The 16371-nt window shown below is 41.9% G+C and overlaps 1 protein-coding gene across 23 annotated transcripts in view; it reads right to left on the minus strand.

The window, feature by feature from the left end:
• The window catches only part of RIMBP2 (RIMS binding protein 2), an 883237-nt gene that overhangs the window by 340865 nt on the left and 526001 nt on the right, over window positions 1–16371 (minus strand). For all 23 annotated transcript variants that reach the window (XM_073628097.1, XM_073628121.1, XM_073628271.1 and 20 more), the window contains one exon: window positions 13533–13622. In XM_073628097.1, the coding sequence (XP_073484198.1) occupies window positions 13533–13622 (90 nt within the window). The remainder of the gene's footprint in view (window positions 1–13532; window positions 13623–16371) is intronic.

Here is a 16371-nt window from a genome sequence, read left to right on the forward strand (position 1 = left end):
CTGGGGATTACTGGGGGGCAGGAGAGCACTGGGGGAGAGGCAGAGGGCACAGGGGGGCAGCGGAGAGCATGGGGGAGGTGGAGAGCACAGGAGGGAGATGGAGAGAACAGGGGGAGGCAGAGAGCACTGGAGGGGGCTGGAGAGCACTGGAGGGGGCCTGGAGAGAACTGAAGGGGGCCTGGAGAGCACTGGGGGAGAGATGGAGGGCATAGGGGGCAGTGGAGAGCATGGGGGGAGGTGGAGAGCACAGGGGGAAACAGAGAGCATTGGAGGGGCTGGAGAGCACTGGGGGGTGGCGGAGGGCACATGGGGCAGCAGAGAGCACAGGGGGGAAGCAGAGAGCACTGGGGGGCTGGAGAGCACAGGGAGGGGGCTGGAGAGCACAGGGAGGGGGGCTGGAGAGCATGGGGGCTAGAGAGCACTGGGGGGGCTAGAGAGCACTGGGGGGCAGCAGGATAGGAGGAGCAGTGGGGGTGGCTGCATATAGAAGAATCATTATCTCCATCTTCCTCCCGCAGTCTCTGAAAGCCTGTGAGAGGGAGAGGGGCAGAAGTAGGCATTCAGAAATTGCGGGAGGAAGAGACCGAAGGTGTCCCCTCTAGCTCCTCCCCCTTCATGTTTCCGTCCCCCTGGTGCCAATGGCTCAGCTGAACTGGCAGCCGGGTGGCTTTGAGCCCCACAAGGACATGCGGCCCCGCAACTCCGGCCCACCGGGCAAGTACCCGATTTGCCCTATGGCCAATCCGGGCCTGCCTACTAACATGCAGTCTATATTTTCTTGTTTAAATTTTTAGAACTATTTTAAAGATTATAAATGTGATTATTTATTTGTATATTATTGTAGCCAGGTACTGGCTACCTTTGCCTGTGTCATCGTGAGACATTGTGTAACACCAGCTGTAGTAAACCTGTTTCCCTCTAGTGCTCAGCCTGGACACTGTGTCCTCATCTCCTGAATAAAAGCAAGCAGAGACCACATCTGAGAGCAAGGGATCATGGGATATGTGGTCCGAGGAACCAAGATTTGCGTTGGAGCCAGACTGCTGCAGACTACAAGTTCCAGTCGGCTGGGAGAGAGAGAAGAATGCTGGGTGAGGACATAAATAGCCTGGTCCGAGGAGGAGTCTTTCTCTTGGGACCACGGCCTTCAGCTGAGAGCAGAGACCCGGCCGCTCCTGGGGAATGTGAGTAGGCGCCACGGCCTAGATGGCGTGGAGAGTCTCCAATGAGTGAAAGAGCAGATCCACCAGCTCCCTGTAGGATGCATGACTGTTGGGGGTTATTCTCATCACCGGTACAGTTACAGCAAAATCCCATCATTGCTAGGTGCACGGCCAGGCACCCTTCACTGATTGCAGATTCCTCAAGAGCCTGTTTCGGGACATCCTATTCCCTTGAGCCTTGGTATCATCAGGATTGGTGAACGGGCAGAAGCCCACCCTGTGTACACCCTACAAAAACACAGCATGCAGGCACCTTTATTCCATCTATTCCATCTTTATTCTATTACATTAAAGCCTCAAAAAGGAAACACTTCGCACATGCTATTTTCTGTTGCTGGTCGCCATTGCACAGCAATCCTTTTGGGTCCTTGTTAAGCTAGCTGAAGACACTGAACATCCACATCACAAGGACTCCTCTCCTCTCTCCTCTTCTTCCCCCACTTAAAGGACTCTGTGCACAATATCTGCACGCTTTAATGGGAACTCTACTCAGAGATTACGTATTGCATTTTTTGTAACTTGTTTTATAATTGTACCACAAAGTTTGTTGGGCCTGTGTCATCAGGATTTGAGCAGGTTTGACACAAAAGGTCATTCTCTTCCCCTTTATACCTGGGGTCATATAGGGGACCTACTGGTTATTACTATGATTTTCTTTGCATTGCATACCCTTTGCATATTTACCAGCAGAAAAAGTTTAACACTGAAAGATATCTGCCTAAGTCAGTCTTGTTCTTATCTGCTTCAAGAATCTTAAGTGAAATACTTGTTCACTTTGCTACAGTCTGGTGTCTGTCACTTTGAAATATGTCTGAATCCAGGGTATCAGAGGTGTCAGGAGGCTTGAAAGGTCAGGGCAACCTTCCAGCGGGTCAGTCATCTTCCAGTGGCCCTAACGGTGGTGGTGCTACATTATATTTGAACTGCAAAATATTCTATAAATCTGAGCTGAATAGGAGCCTCCACAGAAGAAAGCTGTCCCCCAAAACCGAATGCTTTCTTTCAAGAAAATAATCAAATTGGCATTTTCCTTTACTATATTGGCTTAATCCAGAGATGGACGCTGCCCAAAGAGAGGTTGCTACAATTGAAGGATATTTCAGAGGTGTATTTACTGTTTTGTGTTCTTACAATACTCAAATGGGTATTTCTTTTTACTGTATTGACTCACTGACAGTGGTTCATTATGTAAGAATTTGTTATAAGCACAAAATATATTGATTAAAAAATTGTGAATCCTTTTTTTCCAACAGACACAGTACTAACAAAAGCCTTTTTATGAAAAACAATGCTATTATAACCTGGAACCAGAAAAATCTTTTAAAAATAATGTTTGAAACATTTCTGTATTTGTGCTTTTGCTGGTGCTAAATAAAGGGAAAGTGCAGTGGTTTGTACATATTTCCCTTATATATTTTAGTCAGGAATAAAGAATAATATTTTTACAATATTTTTTATTTTTATCAAGTAAATATGAAATACAAATGTATTGTATATTTTAGGCAGGCTGTTACTGTGTTGATTTTTTAGTTAACCCATAGTGCTCTGGTGCTTGGCGAGGTTTAGTCATAGTTGGCAAGGCTTAGCCACGATGTCAGAGAAGGTTAGCATGTGAAACTAAATAAAGAAGGCAGAGAAGAGGCTTTTCTGGCTAAAAAAAAGGTGATAATAGCTGCAGTATGGACTCATGGAGACATTTGACAATTGCTGGACAAAGGAACTTAAAGCATGTTTACTTTGCAAAGTGAATTTTATCTTTGCTTTTTGTTATGTATTTACCCTACAGCGTCCAAAAGTTTTGATGTCCAGCAGTTATTAAATAGTTCTCTGTGTCCATACTGCAGCTACAGCCAACAAAAGACATCTGCAATATCTAACCTATTGGGGGACAGATAAGATGTCTGCTGGGGGGGGGGGGGGGGGATAGAAACAACAGTGATAAGGGTCTGAGATGGGACAAGAAGTTGCCAAGTAGGAATGGGTCATTCTAACGGCGAACCAGTCTATGGGAGCTGAACAGGAAAAATCAAGTGCCCATTTTGAAGGCTTATATGCAAGTAATTGGCCAAAAAGGGGTATGGGGGTCTGGGTACTGCCCTGGGGGACATGTATCAATGCAATTATTTATTTTTTTAAACTATTGTTTTTTCAGAAGCAGTGATTTTAATGACGTTTAAAGTACAACAATAAAAATGAAAAAAATCTTTAAATATAGTGCCTGGAGGGTCCTGTAAAGTGGCACATCTGTTGCATATGTAGCATTTATAGAACATGCTGCAGCAAAAATTATATTTCTAAAAAAAAAAAAAAAAAAAATGATTAAAATTCCATTTAAAATGACTTGCGGTTTCGTTTAAAAAAAAAAAAAACGGCCCGTAGGGTCCCCCCCAAATACTATACCAGACCCTTTTCCAAGTAAGCAGCCAGGCAGGTCAGGAAAGGGAGGGGGATAAGTGAGTGGCACAGAGTGGCACCGCCTCCTTCTGATGTCACTGACCCAGCATGCACCATCTTTGATGTCAGAAGGGGGCAGTGCTACCAGGTGGCCCTCCCCCTTACCTATATAAGAACTGTCAAATGGCTTAGCCTGCAGTAGGAAGCCAGCCCTCATGTAGGCGGGAGCATTTTTATTTTTTTTATTTTTCAGGTGGGGCGTGCTGCGTGATTGACGATGGATTTACATCAGAGGACACTGTTTACTTTTTGATACTTTTTTGGTGAATGGGTAAGGGTACAATGTACCCCATACTCATTCACATAGGGGGACCAGGATCTGGGGCCCCCTTGTTAAAGGGGGCTTCCAGATTTTGATAAGCCCCCTGCCCGCAGACGCCCACAACCACCGGCCACAGTTGTGGGGATAAGGCCCTTGTCCCCATCAGAGCTCCCCTGCCCCAAAGCACCCATCTCCCCCATGTTGAGAACATGTGGCCTGGCATGGTTTAGGAGGTGGGGCGCTCACCCCCCCTTTCCTGACCTGCCAGGCTGCATGCCCGGATAAGGGTCTGGTATGGATTTGGGGGGGCCCATGCCGTTTTTTTTTTACTTTTTTCTTTACCTGCAATATTTTTTCTTTACTCAGCCATCAGCGGGGAAGCCCATTGACAGCTGATGACTCCTCGGTTGTTAAAGACGCCGCAGCCGGCTTCCTGGCCCTGCTCCTTAACAACCAGCCTATACTGGGCCCTGATTGGGCAAGGATTTGCCCAATCAGGGTGCAAAATGCACTGTGAGGTGCAGAGGGCAATGCAGGGCGTTTGGCGGAGCGCGGTGGGCACCTCTTTCTCTGCCGATAACAGTGATCTTGTGGCAAATGCGCTGCTGAGACCAATTTTATTTTAAAGAGGACCGCCCGCCATTGAAAAAAATACCAAGGTTATGGCAGCCATCTGCTGCCATAACAACGGTATTTAATGTCGAAGTAGCGAAGTAAATCAATGGTGGGCAGTCAGGAAGTGGTTAAACAATGACAAACATTTTTGATCTTGGTCTCTCCTTCTTTTGATCTTGGTCTCTCCTTCTTGTCTTTGTACAAGGGAAACATTGGCTAATTTGGCAACCTTGAATCACACACCGGATTGTCACCAACAGCATGACCAGCATGACCAAATCTAGCAACCAATTAATTGTTTTCCTTAATAAAGTTCAGACAACCACCGTTTGGTATGAAAGCTGTAATTTTCTTGCCATTCTTGATCAACTGCACTCTGACGCACTTCCTGATGGCAGAGTTTGGCTGCTTATCCTCAACAACAACTTTTTCCAGAACAATTCCTTTAGCATGGGAAGCACCTCTAAAAGGGTTAGCTTTTAGGGCAGTCTCCAAGTGGGCCTTCTTGTACTGCTTGTCGTGCCATTTCTGCTCACGTCAGTGGCACTTGCCCATCCTTCCTGTCTCAGGGCCAACTGCAGAAAGCTTCAGTTTACTTTTTAATAGATTGTATTGAAAAATTTCGATCAAATGCTGGAGGTGAGAGTATATATATATATATATATATATATATATATATATATATATATATATATATATATATATATATATATATCTTTTTTTCTCAGACAACAGGTGCAGGAACTCCGCCTTTCTGAGTCTCCCCTTTTCTCCACCCCTACCCACCTCCCAGTACCGTCCCTTTTAGACAATATAGAACCAAGTATCATTTTGAGGTGCTAAGTAATTTGTATGGAATTTGGTTATGATATCAAGAAAAGCAGTAAAATAGATCCCTTGCAGCCAGCAACAATAGAGCCCCCTAACAATGGACCAACCACAACAAAATTTCCCCGCCAGTAACAATAGACTCCCGGCAGCATCAAAAGATCTCCGCACAGCCAGCATTAAAAGTCTGCCTGGCTGCCATCAACTATAGACCCCTCCCCCAACAGTAGATCTCTTTCAGGAACAACTGACCCCCCAGCAACAATAGGTCCCCCACCAGCAACAATAGACCGCCCCAGCAACAATAGACCTCCCTTGCAAAAATAGATCCCCAGCAGTGAGCATTAATACCCTGCAGCACACCCCAGCACCCCTTGCCATTACATACAGTCAGTCCAAGAGGTGCCGGAACTGCGTTCCCCCGTGCTCCCGCTGAAAAAAAGCCCTGTATGTATGTGTATATATATATATATATATATATATATATATATATATATATATATATATATATATATATATTTATATTTATATTTATTTATTTGACGGCGAAGGGAAGAGCACTACAGTTGGTGGAACAATCACAAGTGAAATATATGGATTGCACATTAATCAATCAATTTGCATGAAATAATTAGGACATGAATACGATCTTTGGGGCATTTATATATCAGCACTAATTCTTTGAGCCACACAGACTACATAGGAGAGGACTATACAGCACCTACTGATTGAGTAGTGATATTCGTTTATAAAGAAGGACATTATGCATGTTATTTAAGTGAATGTTTTACTGATGGAATTTGTCACTTTGATGTTGGTTTTGTCACGCATGTTATGTTTTGAGCATAAATAAAGAAAGAGTACTCCGGCGCTATCACTAAAGATGAAATTCAATGAGTGCAACTGCTGCAGACACCGATAGGTGAATCACCAAAATGTATAATATATGTAAATGGTGCTGCGCTGTTTTGAAATTAAAGTGTAAAAACTAAAACATAAATGAAGCAATAATAAAACTATACATAAGGTGGCACTATAGCTCTGACATCCGATACATATGGCTTTTAAAGTGCAATAATAAATAAAAAACATCCAATGCAAGTATTGCAAAAACAGTGCTCAATGTAGATGCATGAAGTGAACTGGTGGAAAGTCACAGGAATAATCACAAAAGTGAAAGGTGAAACGCGATGTTCCAATCTTAATAGTGAAAACAAAGAGTATGTGATGGGTGTCTCTTCACTCCATGCACTGACACCTATATAAGGGGTGGCCTCTCACCTTACAGCTGTAAGGTAACAGCATGAAAACACATCAATAATCAGTTTTCCTCTGTGGGTCCTTGCATTGGTGTCTGGTGGATTCTGTAACCTTAGGGGTCTTCCTTGTGTTAATCCAGAGATCCGTGTGGAATGGTGGGTATATTATATGTTTTGAGCATGTTTGATCACATATCATAAGACAGCGCTGCACTGAGATAACGGTATATTCTGAAGGCACTGATGACATAGCCCTAGCCACTCAGATGTCCCTTGGAAAGGTAAGGACATCAGTGCTTCATGGTAATCTCACATTTTCGATGCCATGTGCTCCATCTTGCTCTTGCCCAATAGATAGGACTAGATTACAAAAAGAATTTCAAAATGGGGGTGCTGTAGCAAGGGCACAGGCAGCAGAGAGGCACCATTAAGAGGATCAAAAAAGGAGAGGCAGCATGGATGTAGGTAAGTGTACTGGTTTATGCTTTAGGTGGGGAATGGGCGGTACTATTGATTTTTTGTGTGTATAGTTTAAACAGTATGTTACTCCAACATTTAAACCCACGTTTTGCCTTGCATTTCTATTTTAAACTGAATGGGTTTTAAACCAAATGGCAAATGGACAGCTGAATGGCAATTGAAATTTGAAGTGGAATTCCAACTAGCGTTAAAAATGTCCTCTCCCCCCTCCTAACACCTATACTGACCAAGTTTTGTAAGAGAGATCTGTATACTTACCTATTTTCAGCCCGTTCTGGTCCTGTCACATGGATTTGGCTCCCCAGTGTCAACCAGCGGCGGCAGGGGAGAGGAGGGAGAGCAAACAATGGATGGGCCATGGGAGCCTATGGGTGATGTCACCTTGTTTCACATACACTTAAAAGCTATTGGTCCAGTAATTGTGTACAACATGATCATAAATCTATGCCAACTAAAATGTTCTTTTTTCCCCATTTTTAAGGTTTAAGGACGTTTTGCCTGTGTCTTTCATAGTACAGTACCAGTAGCTGTAACACAGTTTAATAAAATGAGGGCTTAGTTATCTGTTAAGGTGAACGATTATAATCAAGAAAGTAGAAAGAGATAAGAGAAGTGGAACTAGAGCATGGTAAAAACAGAAGAAGATTAAGTTTAAGCTGATATGAAACAACTTCAAACCCATTTCCACCTAGGAAGTGTCTAGTCTGCCAGCTTTAGATCACAGTAATCTCTGCAGTAAAAAGAAAAGTAGGAGCACTGCAGAGTATAAAGTAGATGATTTATATTCTGTTCCGGCACAAGAAACACAAATGTACACTAAGCAATATACTGTATGAAAGATAGCTTTTGAAAAGTACTAAAGCGTTGACCTTTGTTGGAGGGAGCATGTGATAACTTTTTATACTCACATAACACACATTTCACCTTCTTTAAATAACTTGTACATTTGCACAGCACAGGCAGAATTTTGTTTGTGAATATGGAAGTGTGTTATTTGTGACTCAATACCGCAGTCCATGCAATTGTGTATTGTCTTAATTTTGTTACACTTGTACACCCAGCAGGGTGATTGATCAACCATCACACACACACAAAAAAGAGCACTATTTGACATTCATTTTTTACATGATATTGTACTTTGTTGATTCATAAGTTTAACCTACAGTGCCTGGAAAAAGTATTCATACGCCTTGAAATTTTCCACATTTTGTCATGTTACAACCAAAAATGTAAACTTATTTTATTGGGATTTTATGTGATAGACCAACACAAAGTGGCACATAATTGTGAAGTAGAAGGAAAATGTTCAACGTTTTTCAAAATTGTTTACAAATAAATATCTGAAAAGTGTGGCGTGCATTTGTATTCAGCCCCCTTTACTCTGATACCCCTAACTAAAATCTAGTGGAACCAATTGCCTTTAGAAGTCACCTAATTAGTAAATAGAGTCCACCTGTGTGTAATTTATTCTCAGTATAAATACAGCTGTTCTGTGCAGCCCTCATAGGTTTGTTAGAGAACCTTAGTGAATAAACAACATAATGAAGGCCAAGGAACATGCCAGACAGGTCAGGGATAAAGTTGTGGAGAAGTTTAAAGTAGGGTTAGGTTATAAAATAATATCCAAAGCTTTAAACATCTCATGGAGCACTGTTCAATCCATCGTCCAAAAATGGAAAGAGTATGGCACAACTGCAAACCTACCAAGACACGGTTGTCCACCTAAACAAACAGGCTGGGCAAGGAGAGCATTAATCTGAGAAGCAGCCAAGAGGTCCATGGTAACACTGGAGGAGCTGCAGAGATCCACAGCTCAGGTGGCAGAATCTGTCCACAGCACAACTATTAGTCATGCACTCCACAAATCTGGCCTTTATGGAAGAGTGGCAAGAAAAAAGCCATTGTTGAAAGAAAGCCATAAGAAGTCCCGTTTGCAGTTTGCGAGAAGCCATGTGGGGGACGCAGCAAACATGTGGAAGAAGGTGCTTTGGTCAGATGAGACCAAAATGCAACTTTTTGGCCTAAAAGTAGAACACCATGTGTGGTGGAAAACTAACACTGCACATCACCCTGAACACACCATCCCCACTGTGAAACATAGTGGTGGCAGCATCATGTTGCGGGGATGCTTTTCTTCAGCAGGGACAGGGAACCTGATCAGAGTTGATGGGAAGCTGGATGGAGCCAAATACAGGGCAATCTTAGAAGAAAAAGACTTGAGACTAGGGTGGAGGTTCATCTTCCAGCAGGACAACGACCCTAAACATACAGCCAGGGCTACAATGTAATGGTTTAGACCAAGGCAGATTTATTATTAGTGTTAGAATGGCCCAGTCAAAGTCCAGACCTAAATCCAATTGAGAATCTGTGACAAGAATTGCAACACAGATGTTCACAGATGCTCTCCATCCAATCTGACAGAGCTGGTGCTATTTTTCAAAGAAGAATGGGCAAATATTTCACTCTCTAGATGTGCAAAGCTGGTAGAGACATACCCAAAAAGACTTGCAGCTGTAATTGCAGCGAAAGATGGTTCTAAAAAGTATTGACTGGGGGGGGGGGGGTCTGAATACAAATGCATGCCACACTTTTCAGATATTTATTTGTAAAAAAATTTAAAAACCATTTATCATTTTCCTTCCACTTCACAATTATGTGCCACTTTGTGTTGGTCTATCACATAAAATACCAATGAAATACATTTAAGTTTTTGGTTGTAACATGACAAAATGTGGAAATTGTCAAGGGATATGAATACTTTTTCAAGACACTGTATCTTCCTGGACTGATATGTCATTATAAACCATTGTAAAGTAAATAAGATGCGCTGTTTTTGATATTTTGAGATATTTTCCTAAAAATGATTAGGTAACAGATGCAATAAACAATGTGCAATAAGCAAAATCAAACAAAAGTGAATGTTCAAATGGCAAAGCGTCACTAAATAGGCAAAACTTTTGTTGCCTAGAATGGTGTATCAAGTGAATTACATCAAAAATATTTTTTTGGATAAGTAGCCACGATCTGTTCACAAAAAATGACAAATAATAAATAGTGCAAGAAGTTCATAAATAGTCCAGTGCTCCACAATTCAATGTGTTTAGTGAAAAGATGATGCTCCAACTTTCCCACATGCAAATACAATAAACTGCAGATGAAGGCTCATCCCAGTCGATGCCTTCTGAGAGGAAATGCATTGGATTGGAGCTAGCAAAGTGACGTCAACTGGCATGGACCACATTGCAGGCGGTCTTCCCTTATCTGACTGTCCGCGCTGTACACTGTGTAGAAGTCCGGCAATGCCGAATTACTGAAATCCTGTGCATGCATGGAAGTGACATCATCCTGGGCCAGCCAATTACAATGGCTGGGGATCAATACTCAGAAACTGTTGGACTGAATATGTCAGCGGCTGACGGGAAGCTCCAGGGGATCACAGTGCTGGAGAAGAGGTGGATATAATTCCACTTTATATCACTTTTTAAATTTGTTTATCTAAAATGTTCATTATTTTGCAAACATACTCAGCTTTAAGGTATTTAAAGTCTAATCTACAGGTTAGAACCCCTGTCAGATTTTTATTTCTGCTAATATGTAACGAACTATGGAGGGCCAAAATCTATTAGTATGAAAATGCAAATTCTTTATTAAACATGATGAATAGTACCAACATTAGGCATTTATGGACACATATACTGTATATTCACATATACAGTATATATTTACACTGGTTAACAATCAGACTAATCAGCATGTATTTATCAAAGTTACAATGGGCATTTTTTTTCAGTAAATATGCACCAAAAAGATCCCCCCAAAGATTTTTATGTGATTCGCCCATTAGTTTTGGCCAACATTCACTCTATTTATTATGTGGGCAGCTAACTGGATAATCAAATGTTGCCAAGTTGAATGTCAATCATATGCTGAAAGTACAGTACAAGTTCCTTTCTTATTTGTGGTCGAGTCTTTAAGCAATTGTTTTGGCAACTCTTATCAAATAACGGGATATACTTTCACATATTTGCCAGCATACTCTCCATGGTGTGTTTAAACTGTGTTTATACTAAATCTTTTCATTAGGAGGATTCAACGTCTGTGAGATTAAAAAACTGTGAGGTTGCCCCACTTCCAGAACCAACCTGCCCATTAAGCCAGGCATGCAGACAAGCATCCCCATATCAAGGAAGTAGTGAGTGTGCAGCCAATGGCTTAACCTCTTTGGATCTCAGAATTGGAAGCCTATATAGAAAGATTCCCCTCAAGAATAGGGGTCCCTCCAAGGTACAGGAACCAGTGCTGATGGGTACCAGGCTCTTTGACACCTCCATTGCCTAGAAGGGTTTGTCATCAAGGGGGAGGAGTTGTAATACCTATCTGGGGGTTGTCACTCCAATTGAGCAAGTGTGTGGTATGAAAATAAGTACACCACAAAAATATTCACATTTGCAGGGTCCCAAAATTTCTAAGGTTGTTCCCCAGTACATGCTCTAGCTCTGTCAGGAGAAGAGTATTCAGGGGACTTTTTCTCCCTCATTTATTAAAAAGAATTTGGTACTTCACTTGTCTCAGAATTCTAAAGCAAGCACATTACAAACTACAAGCACAGCAGTGCTTTATAAATGTACCAGAGATTTTAACAGAAAAGCAGCAGTGCTTTGTAAATGGGCCCCTATACATGATTAAAGGGATTCAAAAAGGTACAGGGTTTTTTACCTTAATGTATTCTATGCATTAAGGTAACAAAAACTATTACATGCAGCCATATAGACATATGTAATGTCTATTGACATATGTAATGTCTATTGACATTACAATGTCAATAGACACACACAGCTGGCTCAGGAACAAGTACACACAAGGGCCCCCAGAGCAAGCCGCTTGCTATAGAAGCACTTGACGGGGGGATGAATCAGGAGCACCAGCGTGGGACCCCAGAAGAGGAGGATCAGGGCTGCTCTGTGCAGACTGTATTGTGCTTGGCAATGGCTTTAAAACCTTTTAAAACCATTGAAATAATATGGAATCCATTTAACTAGTAATTTTAGAAAGACTGACCATCAACAGCAGTCTACTTTGTATATAATTCTTTAATAATATAATATATCAAAATGTTACTGTTGTTTTAGCCTAGCACTAAATATAAACACATTTAAAAGCCACCAAAATCATGTACCTTATTGCCATTTAGATCTATCTCTTAATGCCAGCAACATAACCCCTCTGTGAATAGCTTTTTCAGCAAGATAAAGCTTCATGCCACATAGCTGGAAAAGTTCTGAAACAGTTCCAGCAACTAAACAGAAAATTCCGCCTAATGCAGCAGGATCCTCGGGCAGAGACCAATCCAACCAAGCATCTGTGCAAGGTGGAACAATCTATACAGAGCTGACATCAACTACTATCTAATCTGAATCAACAAGGGGATGCACTGAATTTGCCAAGAGCCAGCATTTTCAGTGTTATGCTTCAGAAAAACACCTTAAAGGAGAATGCCTGTCTGGACAAAACTTTCCAGTGCCTGTATAATTTTATTTCATTGTCAATATTTAGGAAATAAATCCAATCAAAACAGATATACCTAGTCTGGGTGTATGCTGACAGGTTCATCCATTCACTGACTTCTTATAAATCTCAGTAATAGATTTCAACACTCCCCCTTCTTTTCCCACCCATGCAGCTGTACATTTTTTTTGCTTGGCTTTATTCTGATAAATAGTGTTATTCTGCACCTGCTGGAATCTCCATTTATTCCCGCTCCCCAGGGATCTCAATCCAGCTTCATGTCAGTGAATGGAGGTGACAGAGAAGGTCCAAAGCAAATATTTATCAACAGACTTTCCCATCAATGCAAATTTGAAAATAAAAGCAAGCGCCTGATAAAGAAAGAAGCTCTCCAGTTGTCTCACTAACATATAAAAAACATGGACATCGACTACAATAAACCACGAAATACAAATTGCATGTAAAATAATTTCAAATGTCAAATGAGGTCCGCTACATGGGTGATAAATCTTATTCCCCTTAATGACATTGTTTCACTGGCTGCCCCCTCTGATTGGCTATTTCAGAATTGCTTCTTATGGTGATTGGATAGGAAAGGAGAGTGTATAAATAATGTGTAATTGCCTTGATTGTACAGATGCTCCTAGCTCGAGAAAGAACCTATCATGGCTCAAAATGTTGTTATTGAAAAACAGGAACAGGAACACACAATATTTTCATCAAAAGTAAATGCATACACTCTATAAATGTGTTATATGAATATCCCTAGTTGTTTCATTTACTGATGAGGAAATTATCCAATTTCTAGCTCAAAGGGTTAGATTCAGTGACTTTAGGTTTCTTTCCTCCACTAATCAAGGACACGTCAACATAAAATCTGTATACTGTAACCAAAGTGATAATTACCTGGTCATATTGCAAGGCCCTTTGGGATAGGCTGACATACTGAAGACTTAAGCGACTCTTGTCTTGTACAGCATCTTTTAATTCATCTTCCTACAACAAACCAAGCAGGAAAGCAGAGACTTAGTGCAACTTGACAAAAAATGTAACTTTTATATTTAAAATCAATACGGAGAAACAGAAACATGAACATAATAATGTATGTACTCAGTAAATCTGAAAAATACCAAAGTCATCAAGTTCAACTTGTACTGTTCTAACGCTATACATTCTGGACATTTTCAGCCATCTTGGGTATATAGGCGGAGTAAAACTAGCAATTTTGTCTTTTTTCTCATTTTAAATACAATAAACAAATAAAATAAGTGTCACACTTAGCAGTATTTTTTTATAAAGTCTTATGAATGTGGACCTAACACCCGCCTGGCTTTAATAGCACAAAAGCCTAATCAATTAATAACATTAACATAAGTAACCTAAAAGTCTTATTATACAACTAGCTCAATTAATTCATCATATGATCAATAAATATACAACCAATATTCCTAAGACATTTTTAGTTGGTCAAATTAAACAGTCAATAACCAGATAATTAGTAATTTAATTGATGCAATCAATAATTAAATCAACTATAATAAATACTTCATATAACAAATTAATAACATACAGTATCTACTGGACCAAAATATATGGTACCTTTTGTCTCCACCACAAATTAAAGAGGGAGCAGTAGAGGGGAGTTACAGCTTTGATGTGCAAGGCTTTATGATTAGTGTGAAGCTTAGGGTTACAGGGAGGGATAGTGTGAGAATTAGTATTAATTAATTAATTAATTAACGCATGGTTAGTGTGAGGATTAGAGTTATATATGTGTAGCGCTGGTAGATTTACAATCTACCGCAGATTAGGTAAATTTAGTAAATGTTAGGAAGGTAAAAGTTCGCCTCTGTTCCAGCTTGGCTGACGTTGTGTGTGCTTCCGTGCTGACCGGTGGGTGTCGCTGTTACCACTAGTCAGTGTTGGAAAGGCAACGTGTCGAAGTGTATAGATGCTCCTCTGTCTCTGAGACAAGCTCAGTGGAGGTGGACCTCCGAGTTGCATTCTGGGAAGGGGGTATTTATGGGACAGACGCCATGTTTTAGGGTCATTCTACAGCCACCTGCTGGCCCTCCTGGCCAGCAGGTATGCGTTAAGGAGCTACCTCGTGGTCCTCCGATCGGGAGGCCCACGATGCTGCGGCGCAGGGGTGGGTCCGGAGGCTTGTCTGGAGCCTACCACCGCGGCCGAGGAATGGTCCTGAGCTGTCGGTCCTGTGTGATGAAGCTGGACAGCCGAGGAGATCCCAGGGGAGGACCCGTCTTGGAGAGATCACGCAGTGTGCTGGTCTATAGAGGGGCCTGGTGACTCGGCTGGAGGACGTATCCAAAAGAAGTAATTATACAGCATAGTGTCGCCGGCTCGGCTTAAAGGTTCAGGCACTGTGACTGACTGTTCACTGCAGAAGATCTGATACATCCTGTGGCAGAGGATCGTGCAGATTTACCCCCCCAAGTAAGTCTGTGGCAGAGACTTTAGATTCGTGCTGCATGCTGGCTGCTAGACCGGTGAGAGAGGCCTATCCAGACGAGCAAAGAGTGTGTCCCACAAGGGGAGCGCATTCCATCCAATTATCTGAAATCTAACGGGACATTTGTTGCTAAGATATTAGAAGAAGATATTTGAGTTTCTCCTGAAAGTTTCCTTTTCCACCTCTTTCCTGCTACTTCCTAAAGTTTGACTGTTTAATAAAGCATTGAAAATGTACTCCAGTGTTGGTGCGTGTGTCGTCCAGCAGTAAGCTCAACAGAACCCCTAGACCTGGTGCCGGTGAAACAGAGGGAAGCAAAGTGAAGGTAACAGACCCGCTTAAACCAGCAGCTCCACCGTGAGTTATTGCTATATAACTATACATAGTTGCATAGCTAGTCTGGTTGAAAAAAGACACAAGTCCATCTAGTTCAACCAATAATTATATGGAGAGTTAGGCCCCTTTCACACTGAGGCGGTTTGCAGGCGGTATTGCACTAAAAATACCGCCTGCAAACCGTCCCTAAACAGCCTCCGCTGTTTGTTCAGTGTGAAAGCCCGAGGGCTTTCACACTGAAGCGGTGCGCTGGCAGGACGGTGAAAAAAGTCCTGCAAACCGCTTCTTTGGAGCGGTGAAGGGGCGGTGTATTCACCGCTCCTAAACCGCTCCTGCCCACTGAAATCAATGGGACAGCGCGGCTATACTGCGGCAATACCGCGGCTATAGCCGCGCTGTATGAGTGATTTTAACCCTTTTTCGTCCGCCAGCGGGGGTTAAAACCGCACCGCTAGCGGCCAAATACAGCTACAAGAACGACGGTACAGCAGCGCTAAAAATAGCGCTGTTGTACCGCTGACGCCCCCACTGCCCCAGTGTGAAAGGGGCCTTAGTGTAAGGTTACAAACTGGGTTGGTGTGAAGTTTAGGGTTAAGGGGATGGTTTAAGTTAGGTTTAGGGCTACAGGGAGGATTAGTGTTAGGTTTCTGGTTACAGGTAGGGTTAGTGTGAGCATTAGGGTTACAAGAGTGTTAGAGTAAGGAGGCCCCAGGGTGGGGTATTACTCTCTGCACCAAAAACTAACAGAGCCCATCTGGCACTGAAACTAATGTACAAAATAAATTAATTAGATCAACTGAGAATAATTTTGGTAATTATTAGTTAAAGCATAGATAGTTATTACAGTTAAATACATTCAACGAATTAATCAAGAAGCAGATGAACATATTACCCAAATCTAATTAACAAGCTAATTAACCCAAAATCCTATAAAATCCT

This window comes from Aquarana catesbeiana, linkage group LG01, assembly GCF_042186555.1.
Source record: "Aquarana catesbeiana isolate 2022-GZ linkage group LG01, ASM4218655v1, whole genome shotgun sequence".
Classification (NCBI taxonomy): domain Eukaryota; kingdom Metazoa; phylum Chordata; class Amphibia; order Anura; family Ranidae; genus Aquarana; species Aquarana catesbeiana.